At 24.2% G+C, this 23090-nt stretch overlaps 1 protein-coding gene across 2 annotated transcripts; it reads left to right on the top strand.

The window, feature by feature from the left end:
* Positions 1 to 4841: 4841 nt before the first annotated feature.
* On the top strand, positions 4842 to 22041 carry LOC113548856 (heterogeneous nuclear ribonucleoprotein K). Of its 2 annotated transcripts, none has more exons than XM_026949945.1 (12): positions 4842 to 5032; positions 14463 to 14560; positions 14639 to 14695; positions 15247 to 15290; positions 15989 to 16070; positions 16137 to 16283; positions 16960 to 17088; positions 17151 to 17344; positions 17672 to 17862; positions 18771 to 18886; positions 20327 to 20496; positions 21694 to 22040. In XM_026949945.1, exons 2-12 carry the CDS (start codon positions 14465 to 14467, stop codon positions 21740 to 21742), a joined length of 1275 nt encoding a protein of 424 aa, XP_026805746.1. In that variant the 5' UTR covers positions 4842 to 5032; positions 14463 to 14464; the 3' UTR covers positions 21743 to 22040. The 2 variants fall into 2 exon arrangements, with proteins under 2 accessions (XP_026805746.1, XP_026805744.1); XM_026949943.1 differs by lacking the exon at positions 4842 to 5032 and adding an exon at positions 10831 to 10946 and having other exon boundaries at positions 21694 to 22041.
* The last annotated feature ends 1049 nt before the right edge of the window (positions 22042 to 23090 follow it).

Raw genomic sequence — 23090 nt, 5'->3', positions numbered from 1 at the left:
TATCAATTTTTCATATAAAGGCTGGTATAGTTTTAAATTCAATGTATACCCAAATAAGTTATTTCTATGGACTTTATAATCGTTTTGCGCTTCGTGTTTTGTTAATGACATAATTTATTATACTTGGTTTATAGTTGTGTTGTAATTTTTTTCTACTAGATGAACAGTAATTGAGAATATAGCCATAAATTATTTATTTAGTTAAATACAATTTATTTTATATATTATTCATTTATTATAAGTTATTATTTTTAATTAAAATTATTTATACATTTTTTTTTTATATAAGCATTCAAGCCATTTAATTTTTAACTTTAGGTACTTACACTTTATAAGTTAATTTACTAACAATGCATCTTAATGTAATTTTTATCAATTTATTAGTGGTATGGAAAATGTTCAATTTGTGTAAAATACAGTTCTACTGAATATGCACCTCAAATTAAATATATTAATTTATTTATTTTAAAGTAAGATTATTTATTTAAATAAAATGTATTATTTTGATTTATTAAATATTGGCAATTGTTTATTTATGAAACAATTTCAATTTCAAATTATTTTTGTCTAGACAATTCTAAAAAAAAGAAATTCCCATATTATTTTCAGTTGGGAAAGTGAAATAACAACAGAATCTTTTGGTTATCAACCTATATATCTATAGTTTTCTATAGTTATTACATTCAACAGTTCAAACTTTACTTAAAATATACAAATAAATATAGTGGCTCCAAACTTTATTTGTGAAACAAAATCTAAAACATGCTATCTGGCATCAATTATAATATATATAACATCTTATTTAACCTTATTAACGTATTAACTCCTAGAGCTTACCTTTACCCATCTAATCACAACCCACCCACCCATTTAAAAAGTGAAGTGATTGCTTCACGAGATCCACTGAATAAATATATTTAATTATGTATTTTATATGGTATAGCACATATTGTTGTAGAGATTTGTATATTTGTTAATGTATTAAATGGATATCATAAGTGCATCTCAAACTCTCAATACCATAAGATAAAAGTGAAATATATATTATTCTTAAATGTTTTTTTTTTTATCAAGAATATACCTTAAATTACAAGAGATGTAAAAAAAATATACAATTAAGATACACTAAATAATTAATACATTTTCCATTTTCATTGTGAATTTATAAATAGCCCTAAATATTTAATATGATAAACATTATTTTCAATGTATACACATGAGCTATTCAATTTATTAGAATCTAGAATTTGTGACAAATGATCGCAAATATTTAAATTGCTTTGAATTAAAACATTTTGTATATTAAACACAATATGTTTAATTTAATTTAAATTAAGTTCAAATAAATTGTTATTAAACCGTGATTTAACTACGGTAAATGTTTTATTTGCTTTAACAAGTACATTTACAATAGTTTTATCATGAAGTAGAATCACTGTTTCATCTGCAAAAACAAAACATATTATTTCCGCTTCTACATTAATATTCAATAACCCATTTATATATCATATCATGTGTAAATAATATCAGACTAAGCACAATTTCTTGTGATATTCCAAGGTTAACTATTAAAGAATGACTCAGATTATTGTTCATTTTTACTATTTGATGTCTTTTACCGAGTAGTATTTACAGTACCTCTTATTTCAGCATAACTTAAGTTATTAAGTAAAAATTTATGATTTACAAAATTAAAAAGATGAACACCATTGATTTCAAATAACAACTTGGCAAGGCATGGGCTATGATGGTATGTTTTTACCTTAAATATATTTTTATAGATTTAGGATCTTTAGTCTCCATCAAAAAATAAATGTTTGGACATTTTGTCCATTGTAATTTTTCATTATAAAACTGGTCTTCCAATTTTGTTAATAATTATTTATTTTTATTTCTTCAGTAGGTAACATATTTGAAAAGTAAGAAAAATGTAGTCTGGAAATTAATTCTATATTTGTTTATTATTGTTTCATTATATTAGGCTTTTCTACTTTAATTAGGACAATATTTTACTATACTAAAATGACAATATTACAAAAAAGTGTACTGGCTGATCTACTTCATGTAAACAATTCATTTTTAAATAAACTAAACAAAAAAAATTTAAAAATTTGAATTTTTTTACATAATTTTACATCATTAAATATTTTAAGAAATTATCACATTTTTTTATTTTTTATTTTTGTAAATTCATTATTTCATAGAAGAACATAGCAAATTATTTCAATAATTTATCATATTTATTTAAACAATTATAACAAAGAATTAATTTTTTTTTCCAAAAATGTTATTTTGTAAGGATTTATAACGATGTAAAACAAATATTTTTATGAATGTTTTCTGAAATTATTAGTGTAGATATTACGTTTAATGGATCACACTACGTATATTATATAGTCGTATAGACTAAAGTAAACAGTATAACTAAAAATAAATAACTGTTGATTTAATAATACTTCTCAATAATAATAATATAGGTTTAAATGCTTCAAAATAATAAATTTATAATAATTAGACGTTAAGTATGTAGAGCCAGTGGTGCACGGGCGGATACAGGGGTAGGCAATGGTGGTAATTGCCCCCTCCCCCATTCCCAAAAAAAAGTATCATATTCCAACAAAGTTTTTTTTTTAAATAGAATATGACCTTTTTTTAGTTGATAACTAACAAATTGCCCCCCCCCCCCCGTTTAAGACCACTGTATCAACCTTGCAGTGGCGTCGATCTATATATTTCATGTTATGTGGAAAAAATGCTGGTGTTAGAACAACCACTAAAAAAATGTTTAGTTAGTTACAATCAAATAGTACTTTATTTATTTCTTACTATAGAGGGTGTCCCGCGTGAATTTACCCATTGCAATATCTCCTGATACAATGGAAATGTCATAATTCTGGTTTTTTAATAAGATTCACAGGTACAAGAACTACAAATATTTCATGTTTTAATTTATTTTTATGTTTTGGTAAAAAAGTTAAAAAATGTATTTTTTATTTAAAAAAAATTGAAGATAACCATTTTGTAGAGTTTTTTTCTGAAAATATTGACGTTTTATTATTTTAATTTTATCAATTTCCTGATTTTTAATATTTTTTCTAGTTTCGAAAAAATACAAAATTAATATTATGTTAATGTCTTGCCAAAAAATATGACAAGATAATAATATAAAAACATTAAATTAGGTATTTAAATTGTGAATTATGCCATATTCAAATTACCAACAAGCCATAAAATATTAACTATTACGTATTTATACGTTGGCGGACAAAACACCTTTTTTTACTAAATTCAAAGTAAACAAAATACATTTGTTTTATCTATTTATTATAATTATTATAATATAACAATATTTAATACTAGTTATAACAAAAATGTGCATATTGATATTTTATACAATAGTTATTAACTTTATTTAAAAATTTAACAATGTTGAAGAAATAAAATATGACATTTATTGCAAGCTACACTTAAACCCGTTCGCCAGCCGTACGAGTACGCGGGCCACATGTTTAATACAATGATACCATTATGGCACTATCGTATTAAATAATTGGCAGTTTTATAGAAACTAGATAAAATATTAAAAATCAGGAAATTGATGAAAATAAAATGTTAAAAGAGTGTAAAAGAGTAAAGACCTGCTACCAGTCTTATTGGTGAGTGGAGGTACTTCGTCGTTATATAATTGTTTGATATAATTTATATATTTATGTACATCATAGAACAATAGGTATTAACGAATATTAACAGCGATAAAGTCAAATAAAGAAGGAGGTATATTATATTAAGATGAAATTGTTCATTCAGTACGAATGAATGTTTTCTGTACGACAAAACAGTTTCAAAATTAAAATCAAAAATATTTTTTTTTACAATTATGGCCAAAAATGAGAATATTTATACTATAAAAAATACAAAAAAAAATATATTTGTGTATTTCCTATTGATTTTTTTTTTGTTTAAAACATTTATTTATATAATTGTAAGCGATAGAGTTAATACAAATTGCATTAATTTTTCAAAATGAAATGCAATTGTTGTTTATTGTAATTAATTTTATTATTTTTATTTTTTTTTTTATTGAATTTTAACAAAATATTATAATATCTCGACAATTATAAATAAAATATATAGATAAAATCTTATATATCACGTAAAAAAAAGCTCACACTTTTAAATTCTAAGGCTTGACTGCATTATATATGTGAGTGTAAGTTTTATTAAGTTAACGTTGTCTGTTGATAGAGTTTCTAGGAATGGAAAAGTTGATTCCGTAAGTCGAGAAATCGGACTTTAGCTGGGATCTCTGAATACAGAGAGAACAGAGAAGAACAATTGAGGAGAAGGTGCTAAAAGTCACAATAATCCCCTATTCCCCTCCACAAATATGTAGAGGACAATAAGGTTAGGGGAATACTGTTGAATCCCAGTTTAAATAGTAATTTATAAAATTGTATTGATATTAGTATTTAACTATTTATTTTTTATTAGTATAATAGGTGCTATTTAATTATAATCGATAAATAGTGATGATCATAATATAATAAGAAACGTAAAAAAAGATTGTCAAAATGTTTAACATTTATGAATTAGCCACATGAGGTTTGCTAAAGTTAAACTAGGAAGTGTTTACACAATGCCTATTACTTATTACTTATTAGTATCGCCATTCGCCATATGAATTCATTTGTTGGAGTTTTATTCTTCCAATTTTTCAAATTTCTGAAATCCCGCCGGCGACGACGAGTGTGTTTATGAATTTATAGTACTCCTTGGAAATATACCCCTCTACTTTACCGCCACTCTATTGGTTCCTTACCGGCGGGCAAGGACGCGGTTGCGGTTCAGCCATTTTGAAGTCGTAACAATTTGTTGTACACTTAATACGCTTGTCCGTCGTATTAATATTTTCTTTTCCGTTTCTGATATTCTTGACTGTTGTATCTTAAAGGACTAAGGAGCACGTTCATCAGCACTGACGTTTCGCATTTACAGTTTAGACGCTTTTAAGACTGTACTTTCAAATCATCAGGTAACACGTTTTAACCATAGTGTTTTTTTACTAACGCAAATGCGCTGATCGCGTCCCGGCCGGCAAATCGCTGTTTGGCCTTCCGCGTATTAGCCTTCTCTGACAAAATAATTTTTTAAGTATGTAGTTAATGCTAAAGCTTCGATTGGAGCTATACCCGACTAGCCCCGCGCGAGGGTGAAAGCTTTCGCGCTCGTAATAGGCATTTTGTTTCCCGCCGTTGCAGTACACCTAGTATTTAGTAACGGTCCGGCGGCGGCACGTACGTGACCGCACGCGTATAGGCGTAACGCCCGATGGTTAGGTATTTTTCTATTACCCTCGCTCGTGCGTACACGTTTAATGACCAGTTGTAGTCGTAGTACGTTGGATACACCCTCCCCTTATGCCCAACAACCATTGTCCGTCGCTCCGAGCCTTCTTCCAATCCCTTAGCAAAATACTACGACTGGGGTAACCATTAATTTTCGTGTAGTCTGTCTCGTGTGTAACCATGGTGTTATATATGACAACACCAACTGTCCGATGGCTGCGACTGGATGCCTGGACTTTTTGTATGAATATTGTATAAGGTTTTGTTAGCCGGTCATTAGGTCAGAACACTGCTAAAGTTGTTTGGTTCATAAGTATAAGGTTTAGTTGCAGCCCAGGAACGCCTCAATAATTATTAATTAATAAATTAATACTTCCAAACTCCAAAGTAAGCGATCTATGTCATTAATAGTCTAAAATTATAGGATTGTTTCATGAATAATTTTGAAATTAGATCCAATTATTATAAATAAAAAAAAACTAATATATTATGATCATATATCTATTATTTTAGATTACACATTTTAAATTTTTTGGAAATAATATGGGTTTTAAGATGTTAATTGATAAATCTAATAAGCGCTTCTTAAATATTTAACTAATCAGTCAAAAGTCACTTAGTAAGCCTAATAGCCCTTAAATGTAATTTAATAAATTATGATTTATTCAATAAATTTTACTAAAATAATTATATATTTTAATCAACCTAGCATAAATATTGTTATTTTATACTTAAATTTAGTTTTATTTTATTTATTACAGTTATTATTCTACTAGTGTTGTATTGTATTGTATTTTTCTTTCGAAATCTAGACATTATTTTTTTGTGAAATAAATATAATTAATATACTTATGTGAATATCTAAAGTTTATTGAATTTTATTCATACAATTGTTGACATAAGTATGATATGAAGTGTTAAAGATAAGACCTATTTGAAAAGTAATAATATCAGTATTCAATATTTATAATTTAACTATTGTAAACTTGTAATCAAAATTATATTAGATAATATGTATATTGAGCTATTTAGGTATAAAATATATTATTTTGATTTTCACCATTTCAGCATACACATATATATTTTACCTTAGTTAGAAAATTATTTTTAACCTAATTTTTTAATTTATTACCTAATTTTCTATTAAATTAGATAAATTTTTGATGATTTAAAAATATCAATTTTCGATTAAAATATCTATGTCCTACCCCCTCAAAAAAAGAAAACACAGATTCTGCTAAACCTTACAGACACGCTGCCATCTAGGTGTGTTGCAAGGGAACGTGTAAAATAACTTTTTTTTTTTTTTGAGGCTGTGGCATATTCTTGCTGGATTTAGTTATATTTCTTTATCTAGAAAATTAACCTATTCCCGTACTGATAAAGTTTTCTGTTATAGTTTAATTGATTTGAATGTAATAGTATGTTAGCGGCAGTGAAAGAGTTAAGATAAATAAACATAGTACATGTTAGGTTATAATCATAATCAGTATTTTAAATTTTTCGATTGACATAATTTAATGAGACTTTAAAAATTGACGATCCAAAAATATTTTTATTAACACATTGACGAACAGTCACTTAGGCGTTATAGCAGTTATAAATTCAAGTCATAAAACTATATATCGTATTTGAACCAACATGATGTCCAATTATGTCTTAATAATTGTTTGATAAAATCATATGGCTTCCTAAAACACTTACACATGTTTTTGTTACAACAATACTAATTCAGCTATATAAGTGATGCTGGGATTACAGTTAAGTGCATGACTGCTATAGCAGTGATGTTTGTTAACGTGTTTTTATAAAAATTGATCTTTTAATAATAGGTTTATAGCTAAAATGTGCTGCTTAAAATTAATAATAATACCAAATTAAATTTTTTCACAATCAAATCAATTGTTGTGGACTCAACATTTTAATCAATAGTTATCCCTTAACAGTTATGTTGTAACAAGACAATATGAATATAATTTTAAACATACATATATGTATAAATTTCTATGAATTATAAATACAGTAAAATCCTATTACAACAAACTCCAGGAGACTAAATTTTTGTTTCGTTATCACGGAAATTTTGTTGTAACGAAAATTCGAATAAGCTCTTTATAAGCCCTGATTTTCAGCAGGGGACTTCTACAACTTTTGTTATAACGAGATCTTTTGTTGTAATGGAAATTAACTGTATATTCATTATAACATACTAGTGTTTTATATTTTTTATAATAGCATGTATATTAAAATGGCATAATTATATTTATAAATTACTAAAAATAACAATTTTGAAAATATTATATAACAAAACATTAAGATTTGTAATATAAACAATTACATTAGGAATTCCTTATTTAGATTATAAATTAGGAGTTTTTAAACATAAACATTTCAAAATCTAAACCTTTAAATGCAAAACTTTGTTTAATGTTTTATCAGTTATCATTATCATCACTTTCTTACAAATTACAAATTAAACCATCTATTCTGGTTTATTTAATATTCTACAATATTAGCTACTCATGTAGTTTTAGCCCACTAGAAAGTATAAATATAATAAGAAGTCGCTTGCAAATTAATTAATTTAATACTTCTATAACATAATACTAATTTGAGATAAGTAAAATGTGATAATTTTTACTTGGATAGATTATTCCATTAGTAATTAGTTGGGTATAATATTAATGCAAATTAATGTACAAAAAACAAATAAACTTCTTAAGATTGGCGCCTAGCCAATTTGACTATATGCAATTTTGATTGTAATTAAGAATCCAAATTAGAAATATACACATTTTATTGGTGTGAAATAAAATTGTGCCATGATTTTTTTGGGTTAAAATAAGTAAAATAACTGTTCCCTTGTTAAGAGTAATTATCAAACGTTTCTTTACTCAGTACTTGATAAATGATTTCTTTTTCATTTTGTACATGTTATAACGAATAATAACAATTTATTTATTTGCAAACAAACATAAGATAATTGCAAATTCCAAGCTAACTTCCATCACCTATTCTTATTACACAAACATATTGTATAAATTCATCTTATGTATAGTAAATTCAAAAAAAAATATTGTGTTAGTATATTATATATTAGAATTACCTACAGGTTATGTTAGAACTTTGAATAAATATTGGTTTTTTATAATAATTATTATTTTGTTAATATTTTATTAACACTGTGGCCTGTGGTTATAAAAACTGTTTAATATTATGGGTGTTTCCCATGGCAACTGTTAACAAACAAACTGGTACCACTTCATTCCCATAGTTGACATGCGAACATGCAATCAAACAAAGAGCTTATTTTCATAATGGATGACACTACTTTTCCCCTTTTCTTTTATTAATATCATATGGGTAGCAAATAATAATACCCTATGGTTTGCATTTATTGGCACGATGTGTACATCATATTATAATATTATATTGTATTTATGGTATTTATTTTTTAGTATTTTACTACTATAATTTCTATTTTTTTTTTTTTTTTGTAAATTATAAAATAAGATACTATATTTCTATTTGGAGCTTTATTTTTCAATTACAGCTTATACACCTGAAAGTTAAGTCAGCTTAAATGAGAAACCTATACAAATCCTCTCCTAATCATGAATCTTGTAAGGTTTCATGCTTATTAGGTGTTTTCATTGTGTAATACATTTATGGTTAAAACGAGTAATAAATCGGTAAAATAAAATAAAAATTCGCTAAATGGAAAATTAAATATTTCTGTTAAGACTTACTAATAAAATTACAATTTTAGTTAAACTTAGATATATTATATTGAAGTAGAATTATTATAATAATTAAAAAAAGGAAATAGAATACTTCTAGATATTAACTGAATTTTCAGTTATTCATTATTACTATTAGAACAATTATTCAGTTGACATAACTATTATAAATTAAATCTTGTTTTTTTACCTAAAAATTCAATAATTGTTTAGTAGTCTTGAAAAATGTATACTTAATATTATTATTAATATTTTAATGATATATTATTTTGTTATTACGATCTCAGAATTTAGATACAATTTCCGATTATGCGCCTTTACAGTTTAATTATTTTTATCATAGTAAAGTAGTAAATATATCAATTTTATGTTTAGCTTGTATTAATAACCTAAAAATTCACTAATAGTAGTGTTTTTTAGGTTGAAGTACAATTAAAATCATTAATTATAATATTGAAAGAGGAAATCTTACAATCCTAAATCCGATTTTTTCTTGATAATTTGATTTTAAAACTAAATAATAATAATAATATTATACTTTTTACTTTTTATTACTACAAAAAATAAAAACATTATCTTAAACATTGCTTTAAAATTTAAAGTAAGTTACAGTTTTTTGTATGTTTTCATTAATGGCAGGATTTTCACTGAATTTTTAAATGTCGATGAAACGTTTTGGCGGAAAAATAAGGTTTTCTTTTAAATGATACTTATGACGTTATGGGTAAAGAAAAAATAAGTATTTTATGAATTGTTTATGATTTATAAAATTGGAATTTTTAGTAATTTTTTAATTATTTATTTACATTTACCATTTTACTGTTTGATAATATACATTGATTAGTTATATATTGGAGGTAATTATTTTTTTATTATAAACATTTTACCGAAAAAATCGTTAAAATAATTACAAAACAATATTTTTATTTTTTTGTATAATCGTCTTGCTCACGTTTATAATTTCATATTCCAAATCTGAATGATAATTTGAAATTTCGAAAAAATAGTTATAAATAGATCCAAGTTAATTATTAGATGAACAGGAGAGAGAGCTACATTGATCCTGCATTTAGACGTTGACCCTGTTCCACTACTCCATTTGTTTAAGCTCAAAATACTTAAAAATAATTTACTTGTTTTTTAAAATACTAAAAATATTCAGTAAGATTTTGAATATGAAATGTCATATTCTACCATTGAAAAAAAAAAATAAACTTAAGAATTGTTTTTGATGAAAAAATTGCTGTTTAAAATCGAGTAATGACTAAATTATGTAGAAAAAAAATGTTAAAAAAACGTAGACTTTTTATAGAAAATAAATGTTTATCATTTATAATGATCATTTTTTATTTATATATTATTAGTACATGTATGAAACATTTAATTTTTAAGATTTTCTAAATAATAAAATGTGCTAACAATTTTGAGCGAATGTATAGAGAAAAATGCACTTGTAAAAGATATTATATTATATAATTTATAGTACGTTATATTATAAGATAATTTTATAATAATGATGCATTTATGTTTATAATTTAATATAATATTATTAAAATACTCTTGGCATGCATGTTCGTTTAGATTTAGACTATTATTATATAAGTATATATTATAGTAGGTATTATAAAATATTAATAAACTGTAACATTCCATTTTTTTTTTACTTTTCAATAAATTAGTCAACTTGACCGTTAGTGGTCAATTTCTGAACTTATAGTTTCCATGGTTACTGTTTGGTAAACAGCACTAGCGAGTGTTTACCAGGTGCGCTTAGTTTCCCTTTTATATCAGTCTGAGTAAAGCAGTCTAACAGTCTACTTCTTCCCTTATAAATATATTTTCAAGTTAAAATATAATATGGGTAAGTCTTTGAAAACTTTATGTTATTAAATTTATATTCAATATTCCAATTTTTTTTCGTGTTTTTTAAAAAAATATTTCTTTGTGTATTTTTTAAAATATTTATTAACCTAATATTGGTATTACTAACATTAAAGTAATGTAATTTCTAATTAGTAATCATTTTATGAGTGAAAATTGTTTTATTTTATTTGTAACAAATTAAAAATGTAAAATCAACATTTAATATTTATTGATAATATATTGTATATTTAAATCTACAATAAAAGGTAGGCGAATTATTGATTAAGTGATAATTGATATTAAAAAATTAATAAATAAAATTAAGTTAAAGGTAGACGTATCATAATAATTGAATAAATAATCTATCGATTTTATTAAAATTTTACTAATTTTCATCTAATATTAATATATTTTTTTTAAGATTCGTATTATGTTTGCTATAATTAACCAATACTGTCAACTTCATTATTCAATTAGTACATTTATTTTTAATTTGTGATATAATTCATAATTCGTTTGTATTTAAAATTTGAACCTATACATTTAATTCGATTTTTTACTTTAAAATGTTTCATTCTTCTTATTTATAAATCTATTTGTAGCGATAAAAACATTAAAGAATTAAAAAATAATTTTTTTTTTTTAAATAAAAATGTTATAATAACAATAGTTTATATGAACTAAGTTATATTATAACATTTTTCTTTGTTTAACAAATAAAGTAAAATTTAATTACGTTGATGGACTTTCATCATTTTTAAATCAATATATTGTCTAGTATAGTGTATACACTTTGGGGGCAATAGCATGACATTGGTTTTTACTGGATCAATAGGAATAGAGGAAGTGTCCCCTTGCAGGGTAAAAGGGGTTGGTTGTTGGCGCCAGTCTGCTGTCTGCCGTATCATGCATGCCAGTGAACTCAAGGTGAATGAAACTACCCTCGATCAAATCGCTCCCCACCAATTCTCAACGTGTATTATGTAATGTGCTAGCCTTGCTAAAATGATTATGTAAAATGAGATCCTTAATGATATAAGTACACTTGACAATTGCTGGGTTTTAATTTTTTTTCTTCTATAGATTTTAATAATTTTCCCATGATTAAATTAAAATTATTGATGAATCATATTCACTAAGAAAAAATAGGAAAGTTTTTGAAAAAATTACATAAAAAAAAAATGTGAATTTCCGCAAGTAAACTACTTACATTTTAATTATTGTAAGTTTCCACAACGATCATTTTGCGTGTTTATTTTATAGGTAATTAATAATTATTGCATTGATTATACGTAATGTGTAGACATTTTTGATTAAAATCAATTATAATTTATATTCGTATTTTCTAACATAATTTTATCATTATTAATAATTGTATTTTCCAATAATAATTGTACTTTAACATTATTATCTTTATCTGTTATATTAATAATTACAGTAAAAATAACTAAATATCAAAAATTATATATTTTTTGTATACTTGATTTTGTTAAAGTTCGGTTATAGGTGGTTAGTGTGGTTAAGGAAAAAATTTATTTACCGTTGATACTTTTTTTTAAATTTTACCATATTCATGTTTGTAGTGGAATTAAATCTAAACCAACACTTTTATTTTGGTTGCAAAATAAAATTAATAATTTTAAAATTATTACGTTTAGTAAAAATAGTAAAAACCTAAATAAATCAATCGCGTAGTAGTTATATAAAAATTAATTTTTAATGGTTTAATAAAATCCTTTACAACATTAATTTTGACTATGCTTATTAGAGAAAAAATAATATTTAGTTATTATATTTCACGTGATTCAGTGTGTTTCTTATTTAAACAGTTTTTCTTTATAAATTGGCGTGTTTTTTAATTGATCTTTATTTTTCTTTGATCATTTTGTCATTAGCTTTACAAAATTTGTCATTTTTGTATAATTGTAATTACATATTTCGTATTTAACATGTAGACACTTAAATAAAAATAAGAATACATTTATTAGTGCTAACTTAATTATGAATATAAAGTTATTAACATTTTATTGTATAATACATCGAGTGATAATTAATATTTTACAATATTAACGTTATTAATAATGATGACACTATTGTAAATATATTTGTTTTCATCCTATTATACACGTCTTAAATTATAATATTATCTATGACTTATAATTTATCGAGTATTTGAATCTTTAAAAAATATGGTAGTACATGATAGTATTCTTTTAGTTCTCTAGATTAAAGACCTTTTTACAAATTACGATTAACTGCATCTTTTGTATTACAACACATTCTGATTAAATAGTTTATTTATTAATATTTTTATATTTATTACTTTTTTAAACGAAAACATTGTTTTCAAAGTTGAATATTTTCCTAAGAATTTTGGTGTACGGGTAAAAAAATCAAATTACGAAAAATTAGTTAGTCGTTACAAAATATTTTATGTTTGGCTGTATAACTTTAAGACATCTATAATTTAATAATTAATAAATAATAACTAATGTATTACTGCTTGAATATTCGATGTTCTAAAAATTAATATTTTTATACAAGCTTGATTTTACCGAAAAAATAATTGGCTTCTGATAAAAATTATCTGCTTAGAAGATTCTAAGGTCTTACTTGGTTTACTGTTCAGCAGAATTTTAATTTAAGTTTTTGCCATGCCTGGTTAGTAGTGGTTTACCTAAGGAGAGTTATTACCCGTGAACCGGTCACTGCGCTTTTGAGCCGTTTACTATTACTATTTATCAGATATCAAAAATAGTGGTGTGATTTACGATGGTTTACGGGGACCTTTTTCATTATTTCTATTGCGCACGTGTATCTATTTAAATTTAGTGCAACGTAGTCATAATTTCATAAAATTTACTTAATTATTATTAATAACTTAATTTTTATTAATTTCGATACAAGAATAACAAATGGTCCAGAGAGTTTCCACATAATGCTTAATTTTATAATCCACATCAACCAATATTATTATCATTGAATCATTAATCAAAATAAATGTAGACTAGAACAAATATTAAAATATCTACCATACAATACAATTGTATTTATGTTGTATATGTCCAAATTTAAAATATATTTATTTTTTTATCAGAGATTGGTATTGTATGTTATATTTAATATTTAATGTACTTATTATTTTTAATCGACCATTGGTTTTATTTATGAATTAATATTAACACACATTATGTCAAGATAATTTATTTCTTATATATTTTTTTAATTATGTTGTATAATTATTATTTTGTATTACATTCTATAAAATATATAATACTTTATAATTAATTTACTGTATTTGGAAACTAAAACCTAAGTATATATAAAAAAAAATTACTAGGTTTTAAACTTAAAATTTGATAAAAATTAATAGGTGTAAATGTTAAGAGTAGTGACTTCCTTTACACTTTTTTTAAATTAAAAAATCAGTCAATTAATGGTTTTGTAAAAAAAAAAACTTGATAAATAATTTATCCAAATTACAATAAAACATTTTATATTCTTATCATTTCAGACATGAAGAGATTCAATGATGGTCATTCAAATGCCCCATTTAAACGACCCAAGATGGGTCCCGATGACATAGAATTAAGAGTTCTTATTCCAAGCAAGGTACTGTTGCTTCTCAAATTTTATGAATTTGAATATTTAAACCATTATAGGTAATAAATTAATAATTATTTATTTTAGGTTGCTGGTTCAATTATTGGTAAGGGTGGATTCAACATATCCAGACTGCGTACAGACGTGAGTTTTTTGTTTAAAATTTTAAAATTATGTTTGTTAATGTACTAAAAATTCAAAACCAACCAAAATAGGCCTACTATTGACTATTGTTATAACATTTAATCCCTTCATAATTTATTCTTGTTTGGTTGAGGCACTCAGTTGACCATGAAGGAATATTGTTAGACTATTTTATATTTGTCAATATTCCCAATTATTGGATCTAATAATTAAAATTAATAAAAATATTTATGAAGTGAAGGTAAGTAGGCCTATTTGATATTTTTCCTCTCGGTACATGATAAGTTTTAAAAAAAGGATATTGGAATTATAAAGTTCAAATAATAATCATGTATAGTTGCTATGTAACTTAACCAAAACAGGACTGATCTTGGAAATTTGTTATGTGTTCTATGCCCATATGCCCATGCCCCTCGATGTGATTAATTTCACATGTCCCGTGGTACCCTGGGCCCCTCTGCATATACCACGAATATGCCCTGAACCTCAATCATCGACGAATACGACCTGCGAACAATAACGGATACTACCTGATGCTGTCCATCTAACAGTACAATGCCACAGTCACTGTCCCAGATTGCCCGGGTCCTGAACGGTAAATCATCCATCATCAATCTCTCATATATATACTTAAAATTTTCTTTTATGCATAACTTTTTTTTTCTTTAGTAGATTCAGATGTGTATTTATAACCATTTTGTTGTTGATAAATTATTTAATTGTCTGAAAGCCTCTAAAATTGAGAAATGTTATTTAAAGAAAGTAGGTTGATTTCTCATATGGCTTTCAGGGCTTGCAGTTTTTTTCAAATTTCACTCTTTGTGGTTAATTTAAAAATAGTTTGAAAACTTAAAAATTGCCTCTTACACTGGGATTTTACACTGAAAAAAACTTTTAAGACTGAATCCATTATATCCAAAAACTATTAAAGAATATAAATTAAATATTACAGAACTGTATGTTATATCACTTTCCGTTTGTCCTGTAAATCAGTTTATTTAAACTGATAAATTTCTTTCTCTGTTTGTGAGTTTTATGGGGAAATATACTAAGAGTAGACCAATTAAAAACCTTCATAAATTATAAACTGCTTTTTTATTCTTAAACCTGTTTATTTATCATTAAATTATATTAAAAAATATTATAAACTTGAAATTTTTCCATTTGATTGATTTTACTATTTTAGTGTTAGTGTCTATAAATTGGTCCATTCTTAGTAATATGCTTTCTTTTTTTGTCGGCCTAATATATTCAGGTGAATTCAAATAATCATTTATTTTATTTTTTTGGTAGAATACTGACTATTATATCAAGTAATGACAATGCTTTGAAAGTTTTGGGTGAAGTTATGGGCAACTTAGAAGATGGTGGTTCAGTAAGTATCTAAACATAAATAACAATTTAATGTATTTTTATTAATTTAAGTATTATTTATGATTAGAGATTTAAACGTGGTGGAGCTGGTGGTGGTCAAGGTAATAATGATAATCAAGGAGAGACTGATGTTGATGTCAGAATGTTAGTACACCAAAGTCAAGCTGGATGTATAATTGGAAAAGGAGGATTAAAAGTAAAAGAGCTAAGAGAGGTTAGTTCAGCACATAAAATAAATTAATAGTTGTAAAAATAAATAAAATAATTTGACGGATCATCTTAAACTCAGGTTTTAATTTACATTAATTACGACTAAATTTGTACATTATTGAAAATGAAAAAAAGAATATTTTTCATAATAATATAATTAATACCTACAAATTGTACAATAATATTAAATTAAGAAAATTTACTTAAATAAAATTAAATAGTTTAGATGATAATATAGTAGAAAAATGATTATGATTATGTTTATGAATTTGTGTTATTATACCAAGAATCAAGTATAATATACTTATATTAAATTAAATTATAAAGTATTGAAAATACCATTTATTAATATGTGTGTAAAAATAAATTTTATTTTATATTTGACAAAGTAAATTATATATTTTTTTATATGATTAATGTATTTAATATTTATTTATTAATGGTAACTGTTATTAAATAAATTAAATAATTATTAGAATAACTAGTCAATGTTTATTTTTGTAATTATTCTATATAGAAACTATGTTTAATATACATATTATATATATATATGTATATACAGTAAATTCCCATTACAACGAATACCAATACAAATGAGAGTTAAAATTTCATATATTTTTTTTTACCTCATTTGCAATCATATAAATACTTTGTTATGAATTAAAATATTTTTTTTTTAGAAAACTGGATCACGGATTAAAATTTACACGAGTTGTTGTCCTATGAGTACTGATAGAGTTGTACAAATAACTGGAAAACCAAATACCTGTTCAGATTGTGTAAGGGAAGTCCTGGATTTACTAAAAACTGTAAGTATTTTAAATGTATGAATTTTTTAATGTTTAATTTTATTGATGATTTTATTGTTTAGGCACCTGTGAAAGGGGCAGAAGATCCATATGATCCCAATAATTTTGATGAATACTATTCAGATGAATATGGTGGTTATGGTAATCCAGCTGGTGGTGGTGGTATGAGAGGTGGTAATATGAATCAACGTGGACCACCTGGACCAGGAAGATTCCAAGGCGGCGGCGGTGGTGGACCTATGAATAATCGTGGAATGTAAGTATTACATATATATTTTCTAAAAAATAATTAGAGTATCTTGTATTTATTAATTATATAATATGTAAAGTATAATTATTAAATAAACCAGTTCCAGTTCTTGGATTGCTTTGAAAAATATGCAATTGCCATAAGTTCTGGATATAATTTCTATAAAATACTAGTTTTTAAAAAGTTTTTGTGTTTCTTGTAGGGTTTATTTTAATTTCTGACTTTAAAAGTTAACTGTATTATATTTGTATGTCAATTATTTATTTACAAAAAATGTTACATGTTGTAATTTTTATCTATTCAATTTTTAATAATTCTTGTTTTGTGTTAAAGGGCTTATTCCAGAGGCGGCGGTGGTGGTCGTGGTGGCGGCGGCGGATTTGGCGGCGGTGGCGGTGGAGGATTCGGTAATACTGGTGGAGGAAATTATGGAGGTAATGCTGGAGGTTATGGCGGTGGACCCGGTGGTTATGGAAATAATGTTGGATCTGGAAGTTTTGGCGGTGGCGGCGGAGGTTATGGTGGTAAGTTGTATTTTTAGTTTTTTTGGTTACTACAATAGTATTTATATGTTAATTGTTTTTAATTGAGTTGGCACCAGCACGAACACTGTTTGTTATATTGATTATTATTTATTAGATTACTTAAGGAAAGTTAATTTTATTTAAATATTTTGGGAAGTGAAAAAAAATATACATTTTGTTTTTATATTTAATCAAACCATGCAATTGAGAATATTAAATTAACAAAATCCATTAAATTCCACAATAAAATTATTAAATAATGATGATGAAAAATAATGTAAGAGGTTTAAAACATATTTATTTTATACTATAACCATTAAAAATGTAATATAATTAAAATGAATAGAAATGTTAAAAATTAAAAGCACTATATTGTGTTAATACATTTTATACAATTTAAAAATTTTTCAAAAATCAATTTTTATATTATTTAAAAAAAAAAACACATTCTAAAAATTATTATTCAATTGATTGTACAAATTATATATGAATAAATATTACCTATATAATTTTAAATGTAAAGTAAATTGCCAAAAAAAGTTTTGGTTTCTGGCTCTGAAAATTCAACATATTTTATATTTTTTTAAATTACATAAATGTAAGGTTTTGTTAATCTGAACAGGATTGTGGAATAAGGTTGTTTTACATTAATCTAAAACAGATTTTATAAATTATTTTTTTCCATTATATAAATGATATATTGTGTTTTTTTATATTAAGTCTTAAATCCATTACAAATTTGCACTGTATGTTGAATAGAGTATTATGAATATTAACCATACAAATTTATGTGCAGCACAATATCCCACTACTGACAGGGGTCGTGTGCCTAAAATGTGCTATAATTTAAATTTATTTTAATTTCAGGGTTTCTTGTATAATTTAATTCTTATTTTTTATTATAAAAGGTGGCTTTGACGATGGTCCTATGAGTGATTTTAGTATGCCTCCTCCAGCTATGGGTGCTGGAGCCGGAAAACCTGCAGCTTTTAATGGTTCTACGCAAGTCACAATTCCGAAAGATGTAAGTGACAGTTTTACCGTTGACGGAGTTATGCACAAGGCTTGCGTACCGAAAAGCATAAAAATTATCAATAAATGAAAAACATAAGGGGATAATAATTAAAATAACCAAACACTTAATTTTCAAAAGTAATATGAGTTAGATTCTATTCAAATTTAAGTAAAAAGAGAAGAGTAATACATAGTCATTTCTTATGTAAGCAGTAAAGAAATAGTAAAAACAACAAATACTACAGGTAACAGAAAAAAGAAAGCACAATAAAGAATGCTTTGAGAAGAGAAGACTATGCTTACATAAGTGAAATAAGAGATATAAATGTTTCCTTTAAGTTAGTTTACATATGCTTCAATTAACACTCCAACTAAATTTTGTTTTATTTACATTGTTTGATGTTTCGGTACGTTTGTCTTGAGTAGTTCCAATTTAGCGATTAAAACTGTTGCTTCCATTGTTTTTCGGTATGCGATCCCTTGTGTGCTCTTATACGTATTTTTTTGTTAATATTATTTTTAATTTCTTTATTGGATATTAAAAACATAAGCAAATAATGCATTTTGAATATTTTAATACCATTGATTACAAATACTATTTACTAATAATAATCAATGGTAATACTTACAATTTAACTTTGGTTTCAATTTTGAGTTCAATTGGTTTCTATATATAAGTTTAATTAATAATCTTATAATACTTTTTGAGGAAATAGAAAATAGAAATAATTTTAATTTAAACATTATATTTTAAATAAGTTAGGTATACAATATGAATTCATAACCACTCTCATTAATTCCTGGATTGTGGTCTGACATTTTTTTTTGTATATTTCTTCCATTATTTATAGATACAAATTGAAAGAAATAATTTATTGGAAAATTTAAAATTATAATAATTTGAATAATTTAATTATTATATAATTAAATACATATATTTTCAATTAATTTATGCCTTCTTATAATATTTATGGTATATTTTTTTAAACTAGTATAACAATAGTTTTATAGTAACTGTAATTATTTAGTTTATGTAATTAGGTTTCACTTTGTTAAATTCTAAATTGATTTCTAGTTACTCAAGTTCAGATTTTTGGAAAGTTCATTGAGTTTAAAGTCTATTTTAACATACAACTCTATAGATTATATATTTGAAAATATCTCAAAGTTTGAAATGCTATAAATGCTAAAAATTATTTTAGTTTCATGAAAAAAAAAAAATTAAAAATTTTAATTTAATATAATAATTCACTAGTTCATTAAAAAATGATATAATTTATTTTTATCAGATGAACTTATTAAAATAAATAACTATAAACAATTTGAAGTTAATATATTTTAATAAATATAAGCACAAATTAAAATATATAGATTGATTATTATTATTTTTTAAAATTATATTGTGTTGATTTCATTATACTTGATTTAAATATATTATTTTACTTTAAAGCTCGCGGGCGCGATAATCGGCAAGGCCGGCGCTAGAATCCGTCGCATACGCCAAGATTCAGGAGCCGGAATCACTATTGGCGAACCCACTGAAGGCTCAGATGAACGAATAATCACTATAAATGGCACAGACAGTCAAATTCAAATGGCACAATATTTATTACAACAATGGTTAGTATTTCATATTTTTATTTTTATCTTAATGTGTATTATTTAAGGTGAAAGGATTTTATATAAAAATTACTAACATGTAAAAACGAAGTGCCATGCAGCTAACTATGGGTTCTCAGCTACAAGAAAACCGTTAACTATCGTATGGAAGACTAGTGATTTTGTTGTTTTAAAAAAAATGTATTTTCCTAACAAAAAGTCTCTAGTCTTCTTACGAAAGTATCGATTAACAGCATGCAACAACCATAACTGCTTTTATCTACTTAATTAACTATCTAATAACTTATATGCTTTATATTTTACTAAGGATATGTATGTTTAAAAAATATTATAATTTTGTATTGTATTTTTTATCTAAAAGTATCTTTATTTTCTTCTAACTTTTTTAATTAAAATTTCATTAAAATGTTTTAAAATTACATTTTATTGAAAATTTAATTTATGCTATTATTTATTTTATGTTAGATATCTTATAATGTTTAACAATATTTTATGTCCATGTAATATAATTTTGATAATGTTTCAACTGCATTTTAAACCTTGCTTAGTTACATTTTTTTATAATTAATACGGGAAATAATATAAATTTACTGGTTTTTAAATAAAAAAATGTGTTTGAAATATAAATTTTTTTTTATCAAATTTGTATTAAAATATTATTGTTATTTGTTCATGACTTTGTGTAGTACTTATAACTAGTATAGCATTATTTTAACAAAATAGATATTTAAAATCGCAATGAATAATTATAAAATTATTTCTAGTATTTTATAATGTTCTCAAAATTTTATCAATTTGTTTTACAATTGGCAGATTTTTATTATTTCCCCTTAAATTAAAAGCATCTAAATATAAAGGTTAATGCTTGCATGGATTGTTGTTATTTGTTGTTTTTAAAATTATTTCGTTATTTTCTAAAAAACATTGTTTATCAAAGGTATTTAAAATTAACCCTAGTAAAAAAAAAAAAACAAATTATAATCTATTCTAGCTTAAGAACTGAGTTAAGATTTGTATAATATTTAAATTCATATTTATTTTTGTATAGCTTTATTACTTTTTAAATTTTATATTACACATCTGTGTAAATTAAAAACAATGATATATTTTAAAATTTTGTGTCAGTTAATTTATTTTAAATAAATTGTTTTTAATTTATAAAATATGAAGTTAAATTTATTTTATTTTTTGTTATAGCGTTCAAGCCCAAAAACCTGGAGGTCCTGGTGGCGATGGCTTCATGTAAAAAAAAAAAAATGCAATTTGATTTTTGCTATTCAATTATGTTTTCAATCTTATATTATACTCATTTCATACTATTTAATGTAGTTAATTAGTATTCATTAGTAATGATCCGTGTATTCAATTTCATTTGGTTTTTAATTTGTCTGAGAAGAGGGATAACTGATGCATACATTAAGGGTGGCTCGTGTTCATTTTACCTGTATTTTCAGTTGTTTGTGCTTCTATTTATATTTTTTTTTTTTTTTTTGTAAATATATGACATTATATTAAAACAGATTTCCATCATTTAATTATAGTAAATAAGATTCTTTTTTAATTTTAAACACTTAAGAAATGTAGTAAAATACTTATGAAATACATTTATATTTATTAAGTTGATTTATAATTATTATTATAAACTTTTTGAATATATATACAAAATTATATACATTTTACAACTTTATCCACACATTTTTTAATTTAAAATATTAATTAGATATTAATTATTAATATTAGGTTATATTTAAATAAATAATTTTATAGACATGTAATTTATTATATGTATTGTGGATGAAAATTTTGTATTGGTGTAATAATACTGAATAAGTAATACAGTGTGTTCTGTGGTTTTAATTGTATGTATTTTTTTATAATTTACTTTCCTATTCTGAAAATATTTTCTAATTATTATATGTTGTACTCTGGACAATTATTGTTTAATTTTGGTAATTAGGCTTATTAAAATTTAATTTACATTATGTGTATTATACAAGAATTTATGGTCATTTTATATTATGTATTAGCATTTTGAAACATGTTCAAAATTCTTAAGCTAAAACAGCTTTAACTATACGTATTGGGTACACGATAATTAATAAATATTATACAAAGTGACTTGCTGAACATATTTCTTTTCTTCTTTAACTATAAATCTATTCAAACATTGCAATAGTTGAAAAACTCATTAAAATTTTGAATAAGTTACATCATTTTTTTTTAAATAAAAGAAATGGGGATTTCTAATTTGAAAAATTGAATTCAATTTTGCTACAGAACAAAGAGCAAGTAGTATAACAATTTCAAGAATTTAAAAATATGGTTTTGTATAAGTATACTTATAAACTCTAAAAATAGAATTTTAATAAATTTATTAAATGAAAAAATTGAGGTAAGCATATTTATATTGTTATTTTGTATAATGCATATAGGAACCAGAGAAGAACAAATTTTAATCAAGTTATTAAGTATAATTCAACGACATATTCCTTGATTTAGCTCAATATTGTTCACTGTTTGGTATAACGATTAAATAACAAAAAAAGAATTATTCTATGCACGTAATAGATAATTAATTAATAAATATTTTAGTT

The sequence above is a fragment of the Rhopalosiphum maidis genome, chromosome 1, assembly GCF_003676215.2.
Source record: "Rhopalosiphum maidis isolate BTI-1 chromosome 1, ASM367621v3, whole genome shotgun sequence".
Taxonomy (NCBI): domain Eukaryota; kingdom Metazoa; phylum Arthropoda; class Insecta; order Hemiptera; family Aphididae; genus Rhopalosiphum; species Rhopalosiphum maidis.
The sequence above is the reverse complement of the archived record's forward strand: the minus strand, read 5'-3'. Positions and strand labels throughout refer to the sequence as shown.

What these genes read in the sequence shown, in the direction of transcription:
- LOC113548856 (XM_026949943.1), top strand. An exon ending in TGGCGGCGGAGGTTATGGTG is followed by an intron (nt 17,863 to 18,770) that starts GTAAGTTGTATT and finishes TTATTATAAAAG; the next exon opens with GTGGCTTTGACGATGGTCCT. An exon ending in AAGTCACAATTCCGAAAGAT is followed by an intron (nt 18,887 to 20,326) that starts GTAAGTGACAGT and finishes TTTACTTTAAAG; the next exon opens with CTCGCGGGCGCGATAATCGG.